General features: G+C 37.6%; 2 protein-coding genes across 2 annotated transcripts; one reads left to right on the top strand and one right to left on the bottom strand.

The window, feature by feature from the left end:
* The first annotated feature begins 433 nt into the window (after positions 1-433).
* LOC125282422 (olfactory receptor 4C11-like) lies at positions 434-1366 on the top strand. Its single transcript, XM_048217035.1, has one exon. The coding sequence runs from the start codon at positions 434-436 to the stop codon at positions 1364-1366; it is 933 nt and encodes a 310-aa protein (XP_048072992.1).
* Positions 1367-12935: 11569 nt separating this feature from the next.
* Positions 12936-13862, bottom strand: LOC113246536 (olfactory receptor 4P4-like). Its single transcript, XM_026487134.3, has one exon. It carries the CDS (start codon positions 13860-13862, stop codon positions 12936-12938), a length of 927 nt encoding a protein of 308 aa, XP_026342919.3.
* Positions 13863-14314: the final 452 nt, after the last annotated feature.

The following is a 14314-nucleotide window of genomic DNA, read 5'->3' as shown; positions in this document are numbered from 1 at the left end:
CTGAATTACCAGGTTCAAGTAGTGTGAAATGGTATTATGTAAATCATGCATGATTTTTCTCCATTTGGCAACATTCTAACCTAAAAGGATATTGCCTTAAACTAAAGAAAGACATTCAGTTCAAATTGATACCCTATCAAACCAAATCCTCTAAATCAATGTTTAGTATGCCTGAAGAAACAGTTACTCTTTCATTATTGATTTACTTCATTGTTTTCATAAGCAATCACATGAATACATGGTGAATAGATATTATAATTTCCACTCTATTCAGAGAAAAACAACCAGTGTGTAGGGGTAACACACAGGTACATGGCACTTCCACGATCAAGCATATGGATTTGACCTCCAAATGGAGTATTCATTTCATAATATTCATTTCTTTGCAGATTAATTATTTCTAACCAGCGCTTTCTCCACTTTGCCTGAAATAATGCAGCAAAATCACAGCGTAACTGAGTTCATACTGCTAGGATTGACCCAAGATCCTATGAAAAAGAAAATGGTATTTATAATCTTCTTCCTTTTATATATGGGAACCATGGTGGGGAATTTGCTTATTATTGTGACCATCAAGTCCAGCCGGACACTTGGGAGCCCCATGTACTTTTTCCTATTTTATTTGTCCCTTGCTGATTCCTGCTTCTCAACATCCACAGCCCCCAGACTAATTGTGGATTCACTCTCTGTGCAAAGAATCATAACTTACAATGAGTGCATGACTCAAGTCTTCGCACTACATTTCTTTGGCTCCATGGAGGTCTTTGTGCTCATCCTTATGGCCGTGGATCGCTATGTGGCCATCTGTAAGCCCTTACATTACCCAACCATCATGAGACGGCAGGTCTGCATCATCTTGATTGTTATTGCATGGATAGGGTCTTTTATCCATTCTATAGTCGAGGTTGCCCTGGCCTTGAAATTGCCTTTCTGTGGACCCAATTTGATTGATCATTACTGCTGTGATTTGCAGCCCTTGCTGAAACTCGCTTGCATGGACACCTATCTGATCAACCTAGAATGGGCGACTAACAGTGGGTCCGTTTGCACAGGCAGTTTTGTGACTCTGATGATTTCATACATTGTCATCTTGCATTCCCTGCGAAACCACAGTGCAGAAGGGAGGAAAAAAGCTCTTTCTACTTGCACTTCTCATATCATCGTTGTAGTCTTATTCTTTGGTCCATGCATGTTCATATATACACGGCCCCCAACCACTTTCCCCATGGATAAGATGGTGACTGTATTTTATACCATTGGGACCCCTTTTCTCAACCCACTCATCTACACACTGAGGAATGCAGAAGTGAAAAATGCCATGAGGAAGCTCTGGTGTATCAAAATCACCTCAGAAAGCAAAAGATGAATTGAGGGCTTTGGATGATTCCTTAATCTGTACAGATATCAAATATGATAGTGTATATCGTGACTTGTCCCATGCACTCTAATATAATGCAGCTGATTTCCTTACTTTTCTCTGTACTTCTGCCCTCAAACTAGTAGCTTCCCTCATAATGCCAGCCTGGCTCATACTTAACCTATGAGTTAAATTCTGACATTGCTGATTATGAAATACTCCTCACATCTAAGTCCACACTCTGGTTTGGTAAGAAGAAAGAAATTTTACAATCACAACTGTTCAAACAGTGAACATCCATAAAAAATAATGGCCTGTTCTCTATGACTTGTTATTCTTTCTATAGCAAATTTCAAATAAGGTATCCTGCTTTCTCTTGAACACATTCACAGCAAATGAACTAACTTTGTGTGTCAAGAAATTCTTTTCATTATATCATTAGTTTATCCTTAAAAGTTCTGTAGTAGTCTTGGTGATCCAGCTTTGTAATAAAATTTGAAGTCAGTTACCGCAATGCTCCCAGCTTTGGTTTTATTTTTCAACATTCTCCTGGCAATTCAAGGTCTTTCCTTGTTCCATACAAATTTTAGAATTGTTTGTTCCAGCTGTTTGAAAAATGTTGAAGGTATTTTTATAAGGATTGCTTTGAATATGTAGATTGCTCTGAGTAGCGTAGACATTTTAACAATGTTTATTCTTTTAATCCATGAACATGGAATGCTTTTCCATCCTTTTGTGTCTTCCTCAATTTCTTTCATAAGTTTTCTGTAGTTTCTAGAGTACAGATCCTTTCTTTACCTCTTTGGTTAGGTTTATTCCTAAGTATCTTATGGTTTTTGGTGCAATTGTAAATGGGATCAATTCCTTCATTTCTCTTTCTTCAGGTATATGGTCAGTGTATAGAAATGTAACTGATTTCTGTGCATTGATTTTGTATCCTGCCATATTGCTGAATTGCTGTATGAGTTCTACTAATTTGGGGATGGAGTCTTTTGGGGTTTCCACATAAAGTATCACATCATTCTGCAGAGAGAGAGAGTTTGACTTTTTCTTGGTCAACTTGAATGTCTTTTATTTCTTTTTGTATTCTGAGTACTGAGGCTAGGACTTCTAGTACTATGTTGAAAAATAGTGTTGAGTGTGGGCATCCCTGTCGTGTTCCTGACCTTAAGGAAAATCTCTCAGTTTTTCCATTGAGAATGATATTCACCATGGGCTTTTCATAGATGGCTTTTATGGTATTAAGGTATGTTCCCTCTATCCCTGTACTTTGAGTTTTAATCAAGAATGGATCCTGTATTTTGTGAAATGCTTTTTCTGCATCAATTGAGAGGATCATATGGTTCTTGTCTTTACTTTTATCAATGTGCTCTATTACAATGATTGATTTCTGGATGTTGAAAAACCCTTGCATCCCAGGAATAAATCTCACCTGATCGTGGGGAACAATCTTTTTAATGTACTGTTGGATCCTATTGGCTAGTATCTTGGTGAGTATTTTGGCATCCATGTTCATCAGGGATATTGGTCTGTAATTCTCTTTTTGGATGAAGTCTTTCTCTGGTTTTGGGATCAAGGTAATGCTGGACTCTTAGAACGAGTTTGGAAGTTTTCCTTCCATTTCTATATTTTGAAACAGCTTCAGTAGAATTGGTATTATTTCTTCTTTAAATGTGTGGTAGAATTCCCCTGAGAAGCCATCTGGCCCTGGACTCTCATTTTTTGGGAATTACTGTTTCAATTTCCTTACTGGTTACTGGTCTGTTCAGATGTTCTACCTCTTCTTGTTTCAATCTTGGTATTTTATAAGTTTCCAGGAATGAATCCATTTCTTCCAGATTGCTTAGTTTGTTGGCATATAGTTGCTCATAATATGTTCTAACCAATAACTCTATTTCTTTAGTATTGGTTGTGAACTCTCCTCTTTCATTTGTTATTTTATTAAATATAATTAATTTATCAATCTTAATTCTTTCAAAGAACCAGTTTCTGGTGTTGCTTATCTGTTCTACTGTTCTTCTGCTTTTTATTTTATTGTTTTCTGCTATAATCTTTATTATATCTCTTCTCCTGCTTGGTTTAGGCTTTATATGCTGTTCTTTCTCCAGGTCCTTTAGGTGTAAGTGTAGCTTGTGCATTGGGGATTTTTCCAAGTTCTTGAGAGTAGCTTGGACTGCTATGTACTTCCCTCTTAGGACTGCCTTTGCAATATCCCATAAGTTTTGAATCGATGTGTTTTCATTTTCATCATTTGCATAATTGTGATCATTAAGACAGCATGGTACTGGCACAAAAACAGACATATAGGTCAATGTAACAGAACAGAGAGCCCAGATGTACCGTTAACTGTATGGTCAATCTTCAACAAAGCAGGAAAGAATACTCAATGGAAAAAAGACAGTCTCTTCAATAAATAGGGCTGGAAAAATTAGACAGCCACATGCAGAAGAATGAAACTGGACCATTCTCTTTCACCATACACAAAGATAAACTCAAAATGGATGAAAGACCTAAATGTGAGACAGGAATCCATCAAAATATTAGAGGACAACAAAGGCAGTAACCTCTTTGACATCAGCCACAACAACTTCTTCTGAGATAGGTCTCTAAAGGCAAGGGAAATAAAAGCAAACTTGAACTTTTGGGACTTCATCAAGATAAAATCTTCTCCACAGCAAAGGAAACAGTGAACACAACTAAAAGGCAGCCTAAGGAATGGGAAAAGATTTTTCTAGATGACGGAACAATTAAAGGGCTGATATCCAATAGCTATTAAGGACTTCTCAGTCACAACACCCAAAAAACAAATAATGCAGTCAAGAAATGGGCAGAAGACATGAACAGACACTTCTCCAAAGAAGACATACAAATGGCTAATAGACACATGAAAAAAATGCTCCATGTCACTTGCCATCAGGGAAGTGCAAAGCAAAACCACAATGAGATACCACCTTACACCAGTTACAATGGCCAAAATGAACAAGAAAGGGAACAAAAGTGTCAACAAGGATGTGGAGAAAGGGAAACGCTCTTACACTGTTGGTGAGAATGCAAGCCGGTACAGCCACTCTGGAAAACAGTATGGAGGTTCCTCAAGACATTAAAAATGTGAGCTACCCTACGACTCAGCAATTGCGTTACTAGGTATTTACCCCAATGATACAGACATAGTGAAAAGAAGGGAAACATGCACCCCAATGTTCATAGCAGCAACGTCCACAATAGCCTAACTGTGGAAGGAGCCAAGATGCCCTTCAACAGATAAATGGACAAAGAATATGTAATATATATAAATCATGGAATATTACTCAGCCATCAGAAAAGATGAATACCCACCAGTTGCATTGATGTAGATGGAACTAGAGGGCATTATACTAAGTGAAATAAGTCAATCAGAGAAAGACAATTATCTCATGGTTTAACTAATATGTGGAATATAAAGAATAGGACAGTGGACCACAGGGGAAGGGAAGGAAACCTGAATGGGAAGAAATCAGAGAGGGAGATAAACCATGAGAGACTCTGGACTGTGGGAAACAAACTGAGGGTTGCAGAAGGGAGAGGGCTGGGTGGATGGGGTAACTGGGTGATGGGCATTAAGGAGGGCACATGATTTGATGAGCACTGGGAGTTATATGCAACTAATGAACCACTGAACAATACATAAAAAACTAATGATGTAATACATGTTGGCTAATTGAGCTTGATAAAAAAATAAACAAAAATTTATTGGGGCACCTGGGTGGCTCAGTCGTTAAGCATCTGCCTTTGGCTCAGGGCATGATCCCGGTGTTCTGGGATCGAGCCCCACATCAGGCTCCTCTGCTGGGAGCCTGCTTCTTCCTCTCCCACTCCCCCTGCTTGTGTTCCCTCTCTCACTGGCTGTCTCTCTCTCTGTCAAATAAATAAATAAAATCTTAAAAATAAATAAATAAACAAAAATTTAATAATTAAAAAAATAAAAAAGAAGAAAGCTCCATACTAGTGAACCAAAGACCAAATGCTGTATATATAAATATATGTAATTTTTTTCTTAAGTAATTTTACTTATGTGTTCTTTGACTGTTTTGATAAGTGAGACATTATGTATGGGATTTTTTTATATGTAGTATTACAAAGACCTTGAGATATTCAGCTAATTTGTATGATTGGGTTATAGGCACTACAAGAGACTTCTACAACTCTAAGAGGGAAAGAAGTAAAATAATGTATGGGGTCAAAACTGAATAAGAATTTAAATACACCATATATTTAACATATTTTCTAAGATTGAAGTACAGAAAGGTAGAACCTGGTTTGAAGAAAAAAGTATATATTATTTTATTTACACTTGGGTTGTATCAATGGAATAAGAGAAAGTATCAGAGGCATTCAGAAATACTCAGGATATTTGTCTCTAGTTAATGGAATTAGAGAGAACCTACTTTTGCCGTAGGAAGCCACTTTCTTTTTCTGTTTGTGCTTTTCTAGTAAAAGAGTAGTGTCTATTCACAAGTTAGAATTGCCAATAGAATTTTGATGTTCATAGTGAGCAAAGCATATTAGCAGCCATGCCTTGAATAGTGCATGGCATGGGTTATATCATGGACTTTTAAAATTCATTGATTTCAGAAAGTACAAAAATCCTTATTCAAAGTGATACATGCCCCGCAATGTTTGTATCAGCAGTACTTACAATAACCAAATTATGGAAACAGCCCAAGTGTCCACTGAATGATGAATGGATAAAGGTGTGGGGTATATATATCTATAATGCACTATTACTCAGCCCTCAAAAAGAATGAGATCTTGCCATTTGCAATGACTAGGGTGGAGCTAGAGTGTATTATGCTAAACGAAACAAGTCAGTTCGAGAAAGAAAACTACCATATGGTAGTTTCAGTCATGTGGAATTTAGAAACAAAACAAATGAGTATAGGGACAAAATGAGATGGGGGCAAACATAGAATCAGACTCTAAAAGAGATAGGCTGGTGATGGGTAGTAAGGAGGGCACGTATTGCATGGTGCACTGGGTGTTACACGCAACTAATGAATCATCGAACTTTACATCAAAAACCAGGGATGGACTGTATGGTGACTAACATAATATAATAAAAAAATAAAATAATAATGTAAAAAATATAGAACAAACTAATGGTTACCAGAGGAGAGGTGCATAAAAGGATGGGTTAATTAGATGATGGGGACATAGGAGTACACATGTTGTTATGAGCACTGGGTGTGGTATGTAAGTGTTGAATAACTAAATTGTACACCACACGGAATGTAAACTAAATGGAATTTTCATAAAAACTTCAAAAAAATAAATGATTTCAGTGTATTCAATTGTACCACATCCTTAGTAACTGTGACAAGATTCCATTTCATGTTTAATGCTGTTCCCCATTATTAACCTGGAAAAACTTTTCAATACCAATAATTTCCTCTTGTCAAAGATTATTTTAAAATAAATTCATTTAAATATCATGTTTTAAGTGTTCTCACTACTTTTTGCTTTTGGGGATGTTATGAAGCTTAGTTACCGCACTAGTGTCCCAAAGTTGACATATTGATGTACAAAAATTATATATATTTCCGTTGTACAAATTGATTTTTTGATATACAGATAACTTGAAAAGGTCACAACAATCTAATTAGCACATCTATCTTCTCTATATAGTTACCAGTATGTGTGTTTGTGTTTGCAAAAAAAGATTTAATTAATGATCTATCCTTTTTGCAATTTCATGTATACATTATGGTGTTGTTAACTATAGTGACCCTGCTATATATTAGATTTCTAGAGCTTATTCATTCTATGTAACTGAAATCTTGTATCCATGGAACAACATTTCTCCATTTACCCCAATTCCTGTCCCTTGGCAACCACCATTCTACTCTCTGCTTCTGTGAATTGAACTATATCATTACCACATATAAGTGAAATCATGCAATATTTCTCTTCATGTCTTGCTTGTTCCACTTAACATAGAGTCCCCCAGCTCCATCTATGTTATTACAAGTGGCATAATTTTCCTCTTTTTAAAGTCTTAATAAAATATATCTCACATTTTGTATATTGATTCATCAGTCAGGGATGAGGTTGTATCCACACCTTGGCTACTGTGAATAATGATGCAATGAACCTAGGAATGAGATAGCCCTTCACAATCATGATTTCTGATCCTTTGGATATATGCCCAACAGTAGGATTGATGAATGGTCGTTCTACTTTTAATTGTTCGAAGAACTTTTATACTCTTCTCCATAATAACTGTACCAATTTATATACACATCAATAATACACATGGGGATCCCTTTATTCCACATTCTCACCAACATTTCTTATCTCTTCTCCATAATAGTCAGTCTAGCAGACGTGAATTGAGAGCTCATTATTATTTTGACTTGCATTTCCCTGATGATGAGTGAGGTTGAATACCTTTTGATGTACCTGCTGGCCATTTGTATGTCTTTGGAAAAGGTCTATTCAATCCCTCTGATTATTTTCTAATCGGAGGAGATGAAGGAAATCTCCATAGCTTCTGCTCAACTTTCCTGTGAACTGAAACTGCTCTAAAAAATAGAGTCTGTTATTTGAAAAGATGTTTAGAAGAAGATAAAATTAAATAATAAAGAAAAAACCGTCTAATCCATTAGCTCAAAAGAATATAGAAAAGAAACAAAATAAGCTACAGAGGGGACAAAAAAGTAGAGTATAATAACGTGATCTTATTCCCCCAAATTTAACAATTTCATTAAATGCAAATACACTGCACTTGAAAGAGAGAAGTTGGCAGGATAGACAGAATAATCTTCAGCAAAGAGAAACAATGGACTAATGTTATACATGTCAATATGACAAATCCTGGAACAAAGAGACCATACACTATGAGTAAATGCTGTGATTCAATTTACATGAAGTTATAGAATAGACAGCACTAAAACAGAGTGATACAAATCAGGACAATAGTTGCACCTGAGGGAGCTAACTGAAAGGGAGCATGACAGAACTTTCTGGGTTAATGAAAGTGTTCCAGATCTTGAATTTGTTAATTGCTATGCAAGCATATACATTTATCAAAAATCAACAAACCATATACTTAAAAGGTCTGCATTTCATTGTATGTAAAATTTATCTCACAAAAAGAATTGTATTACTAAAATAACACCTTACCAATATCTCTAAGCCCCACCAAATTCCTATGTGGAGTATATCTCAATAAAGATGTTAAAACCAGATAAATGTTAAATCTTGTGGTTATTTATACAGAATAAAAGGCCATAGAGCAACTATTATTGAAAATTGATTTCCCATGAATAATAGATTTGTAAATATGTATTACAAATTGGTGTATAATGATGACTTTGGATCTCTATTATGATTAAAATACAACATACTGTCTATAGTTAATAACGCTAAAATCTGTATTTGAAAATCACAAAGAGTAGCTCTTGAAATTTTTCACCACAAGAAAAAATTATAACTCTGTGTGGTGGTGGATGTTAACTAGATTTATTGAGGTAATCCATTTGAAATATACACAAATTCGAATCATGAGATTGTACACCTGAAACCACTAATGATGTTATATGCTAATTATATCTCAGTAAAAACAAAAGAACACAAAAAAACAGTGGACTCTATCTCTCCTTGCTTTTGTCTGGGATAAACTTGTGACACATCCCACATGTGACCTTTAACCACATGAACAGAAGGTGGTAAAAGTGAAGTTGTATAATCCCTAAAGGTTGGCTTGAGAGGCCTTGGAGCTTTTGTTTTTGAGAAATCACCACTGCCCTGAAACAATCGTGGTGTGATAGAGGCCAATCTACACTCCTGAAGAATGAACAAGAAAAAATAAGTATTATCCATTTGTAACTTTCCTCCACAATACTCTTTCCTGTATGTCTTTGCACATAAATCTTGACTACCAGGAGATGTTAGTTCTACTGAAGTTCTGACATCCCTAAGAAGGTAAAAGCTGACAGATTTATTACTCTCAAAGACCAAGGAGCAGGACATGTGAAATATATTCACGTTTCTACCAATGAGTATACATTTATTCCTGTTCACAAAAGGTCCTCAGAGTCCATCCCAATCAGAGGAGCTCAGAGAGTCTACTCTTGGTTCCCTGGAAAGAGATCATTTCTTTCATTAGAACCTAGACTCTCCCCAGTTTCATTAAGGGTGAGTCTGGTTTATACCTCTTCTTTCATGGACATATGATCACAGGACTGGGGCCTGGAGTTTACAGTTTTTGTAGTTTTACAACCTTGCTGTTACAAGATGACAGGTAGGACTTTGATTGGAGCCTTCACTGATGAAAATAAATGGCAACCTTCTCATTTTCCAGATGGATAAACTAGTTTCTTTCACAGTGGAAAACAACAAAAATGTGTCTCCCTCTGTCTTCCAACCAGTGGTTATACTTCTGTCCCTGGGAGAAGCAGGGACATTTTTAAACGTGTTCTCTTGCACTGCTCAGTTTAATATGTGAGAATAGTTTTCGTGTTCCTCCATACGTCATCCCCTTTTTCATTCAAACATATCCAGGAAAAAAACATTTGTCACATGTCAGAGTCTCTAATTTCGCCATGTTTATAACAACTCAGTGGGAAAGCCTCATTTTGACAGTGTTTCAATATATCCATAGCTTCCATACTGACCATTCTTGTTTTGAGGTACAATGCACCTTCATCACTTTATTCAAATCTTCAAAATAGCCTTTATTTTATATCTTAGTATTAAAAAAATCAACCAGCCAAGTGCCCCAGGGTATAAAGAGAGAGAGACAATGCCGAACTTTCATAACTGTCAATGGTAATGTCAAACATCACATGTCCAGGATATAAGCTTTCAATTTCAGCAAAGACTAAGATACCATTTCTGTTTTATGCCTGAGGAAAAGAGAGCGACCTGAAGTATACCTGATCCTGCCCTTTTGCAAAGACACACGAGCAAAAATGAAATGCTTATTGTATAAGATACAAATATTGCAGTGGCTTGTTACAGAGCATAATTGAGCTGACTGATCCTGGAATAGCATGGCCAAATTATCAACGTGAGGATTGAGGAATATTCTTGAGTTAATAAAACCTCGAATATGTTTAGTGTAAGGTACCTTGAAAGGAGCAGTAGGAAAGGCCAAGCAAGTGAGCACATAACCTTGCTCATATACATAAAGAACCAATACCAAACAGCTAAGCATGGAGCCAACACCCCCGCTCACTATTTCATCCATAAATAACACACAGGAAAGGAAAGACACATTTATTATTCTTGGTAGGTTCCCTTCCACCCCTCCTTTGTTGATAAATTAGAAAAATGTTAACAAAAATACATAAGAGCCAGGTTCACATAGACTTCTTTCTGAAAGGCCTGTCTTCTTTGGGGAAAAACCAAACAGCAGATTGGTTACAGGAAGCAAATTTAATTCATTTCCAGAGAATGTAGCCAATATATGCATCAATAACAGACTTATTAAACACCAGAATTAGTCACCAGCCCATACATCTGTAGACATTTCTGTTCGCCTTCAGCTTTCTGAATTGGAGAATCCCACCAGGACATAATTGCCAGCACGTCAACATCAAAACAAAATCCTGACTTAATCTGCTACTGTCTTTCTTACCTCCTTTTCAATGCACCTCATTATTTTTCTGCATCCCCTTATGTTCTAAGTACCCTAATTTGCAGGCAGTATACATGTCAGGATCTTTTGGGAAGAGAAAAACTATTCCTGAAATCATCATCAACTGTGACTAATTTCTGTAAATGAACTCCTCACTGTAAACCCCAGATTCCTGCAGACCCATAAATACAGATAACAAACCAGTGGGTGTCAGGGGGAAGGTGGGCGGGGGGGAGGGGGTTGGGCACAATGGTGAAAGGAAGTGGAAGATATAGGCTTCCAGTTATGGGATGAATAAGTCATGGGAATAAAAGACATAGCATAGTGAATATAGTCTATGGTATTATGATAGCAGTGCATGGGGACAGATGGTAGCTATGCTTGTGGTAAGCACAGCAAGACACAGAGATCTGTGGAATCGCTACCTGAAACTAATGCAACATTGTGTATCGACTGTACTCAAAAACAAAACCAAAAAAACATATTTCTGTTGCACAAAGGACAATAATACTTCAAGTAAATATAATTCAATCTCCTCCTGGGGACTGTGATGAAGAGGATGGAGCACCAGAAAATAACAAGTCTGTGCCTCTCAAGTCTGTGTCACTAGTATAAGGGTGTGACTGAGTAGAACTGAGACAGGTTTGCATAGCTTGAACGGTGGGAAAAAAATGTCAAAATATGCTGTTTGCTTAAAAAGCAATGAGGATTAACAAAATACACCCCAGGAATGGCCATCCCTTCATTTATTTGGCTTCTTTTTATTTTTTTTTCTTTTAAGAGTTTATTTATTCATTTAAGAGAGAGAAAGAGAATGAGAGACCAGGAGCATGGGGAGGGGGAAAGGGAGAGGAAGAGGGACAAGCAGATTCCCACTGAGCAAGGAGTAGGTCACAGGCTCAATCCCAGGACCCTGAGATAAGGACCTGAGCCAAAGTCAGAGGCTTCACCACTTAACCAACTGAGGAACCCAGTTGCCCCTCAGCTATGTGGCTTCCTAAGCTCAAGGCCTTCTACAGAATGGGAGATTTTCCACATTGCGTGTTTACAGAAAGCATCAGTTTGTATACTCAGAAGGGATTTTTAAATGAGGTTATAAATACACCATGGAATTACATTTAAAGGATTGAAAGTGATGTTCATTACCTAATTTGGAACTTCTAATTCCTCTAATACCCGTCACTAGGGTACTAAAAATTAATTATAAAAATATCCATAAGGACACTGTGAATACTGTAATTACATTGCATTACATTATTTTAGAAGTATTGTTTATGTAAAAAGAGTTCAAATACAGAGCAACACTTGTAAATTTTTAAGCATTGCTTCCTTATTTTATTGCAATGGACACCACTGAAAAATGGACACCTCTCTGTGAGAGGTGTCTTAATCAAGAATCTGTTTCCTAATGCAGGGCAGAACTGTCAAACCATGAAATCTTTGCAGTGTGTCCTGATAAAAGTGCTGTAATGTCCACTATGTCTAAGATCATGAAGGACAGAATGTTCCAGAATACCAAACAAGTTCCACAATGTCAAAGCTGGAAGGGACCTGGAGGTCACGTGATTTGTTCCCCTTATTCAGGGTCAGAAAACTAAAGTAACAGAAAGCCGGTAGCTGAGGGGCCTTCTTCCTTTGAGTCTTGCAACTTTTTTTTTAAATATTTTATTTATTTATTTGACACAGAGAGAGACAGCCAGCGAGAGAGGAAACATAAGCAGGGGGAGTTGGAGAGGAAGAAGCAGGATCCCAGTGGAGAAGGAGCCTGATGCGGGTCTCAATCCCAGGACGCTGGGATCACTCCCTGAGCCAAAGGCAGACTCTAACGACCAAGCCACCCAGGTGCCCCAAGTCTTGCAACTTTTAATGACAACACACCACCTCTCTGTACTTGCTGTATTTGTTGACATTAGGATTTTGTGGATAGAAGGGGATCCAGCCAAGGGTTTGACTCCACAGACTTCATTTTCCTTCAGACCGTGTGTCCCGGCACCACATTTTCCTCATGGCGTTCTTCATGTCTATGTTTCTCAGTGTGTAGATGAAAGGATTGAACATGGGGGCAATCATGGTGTAAAATAGGGCAAAAACTTTGTCATTACTGATGGAATCAGCCGTGGGGACATACGTGAAGATGAGAGGCAGGAAGAACATGAACACAACGGTGATGTGTGAGCCGCAGGTGGAGAGGGCTTTGCGGCAGCCCTGGGATGACCGGGTCCTCAGGGTGGACAGGATGATGATGTAAGAAATTACCAAGGCAACAAATGTCAAAATGGACAACACTCCAGTGGTGGTAATAATCACAATAACCAACAAGCTAGTGTCCATGCAGGCCAGCTTTAGCAAGGGGAAAATATCACAGAAATAGTGGTCTATCTGATTGGGCCCACAGAAGGGAAGTTCAATGATAATCAATACATGAAGGATTGAATGAATAAATGCTCCGAAAATTGAGGCCATCAGAAGGACATAGCACACCTGTCTGCTCATGATGACCATATAGTGAAGGGGTCTGCAGATGGCTGCGTAACGGTCATAGGCCATGGACACCAAGATGAACATCTCAGTGGCACCAAAGAAGTGGGCAAAGAACATCTGGGTTATGCAGCTATTGTAGGAGATGGTCTTCTGCCGGACCAGTAGGTCTGTGATCAGTTTGGGGGCCACCGTGGAAGTGAAGCAGACATCCATGAAAGACAGGTAGCTCAGGAAAAAGTACATGGGCTGTTCACGGAGACGGCTGCCCCTGATGGTGAAGAGAATGAGAAGGTTTCCAAAGAGAATCGCAATGTAGCAAAGTGAGAACACCACAAAGCAGGCAACCTTTGCATCCTCATCACTGAAGAGTCCCAGGAGGATAAACTCTGTGATGTTTTCATGTCCCATTGCTTCTGTGGATTTGATCATGTAGGGGAGAAAGTTAATGGACTGGAAACACTCAACTTTTAAAACTATTGATTTATTTTAAAAGTCATTCATTTATTCAATAATACATATTGATTGTTAATTATGATACAATCACCATAATTAGTGCTAAGGGTACAGACAGCAGTGTACAAAATACACACATTCTCTACCCACAAGTAGATACAGTTCATTAGAGTAGACATATACTAACAATAATAGCACAAATAATTAATTGAAAATATCACAAATCCCAAACTCTCACACTTACTATGAACAACAGGATGACTAATTTAGAAGATGAAATGTTCTTTTTTGGGTCAATTTTGAGATGCAATTTCAGTAGTATACCTTACGAGTGATTTTTGAATCTCTGGTTTGTACAAACAGCACTGAGGTTATCTGTTCCTCTAGGGCAATGTTATCATTCACAG

Source organism: Ursus arctos, unplaced genomic scaffold (assembly GCF_023065955.2).
Source record: "Ursus arctos isolate Adak ecotype North America unplaced genomic scaffold, UrsArc2.0 scaffold_23, whole genome shotgun sequence".
Lineage (NCBI taxonomy): Eukaryota > Metazoa > Chordata > Mammalia > Carnivora > Ursidae > Ursus > Ursus arctos.
Note: the sequence above shows the minus strand (reverse complement) of the source record. Positions and strands in the feature narration are given on the sequence as shown.

Coding starts and splice junctions, on each gene's coding strand:
- LOC125282422 (XM_048217035.1), top strand. CDS start 434: ATGCAGCAAAATCACAGCGTAACTGAGTTCATACTGCTAGGATTGACC.
- LOC113246536 (XM_026487134.3), bottom strand. CDS start 13,862: ATGGGACATGAAAACATCACAGAGTTTATCCTCCTGGGACTCTTCAGT.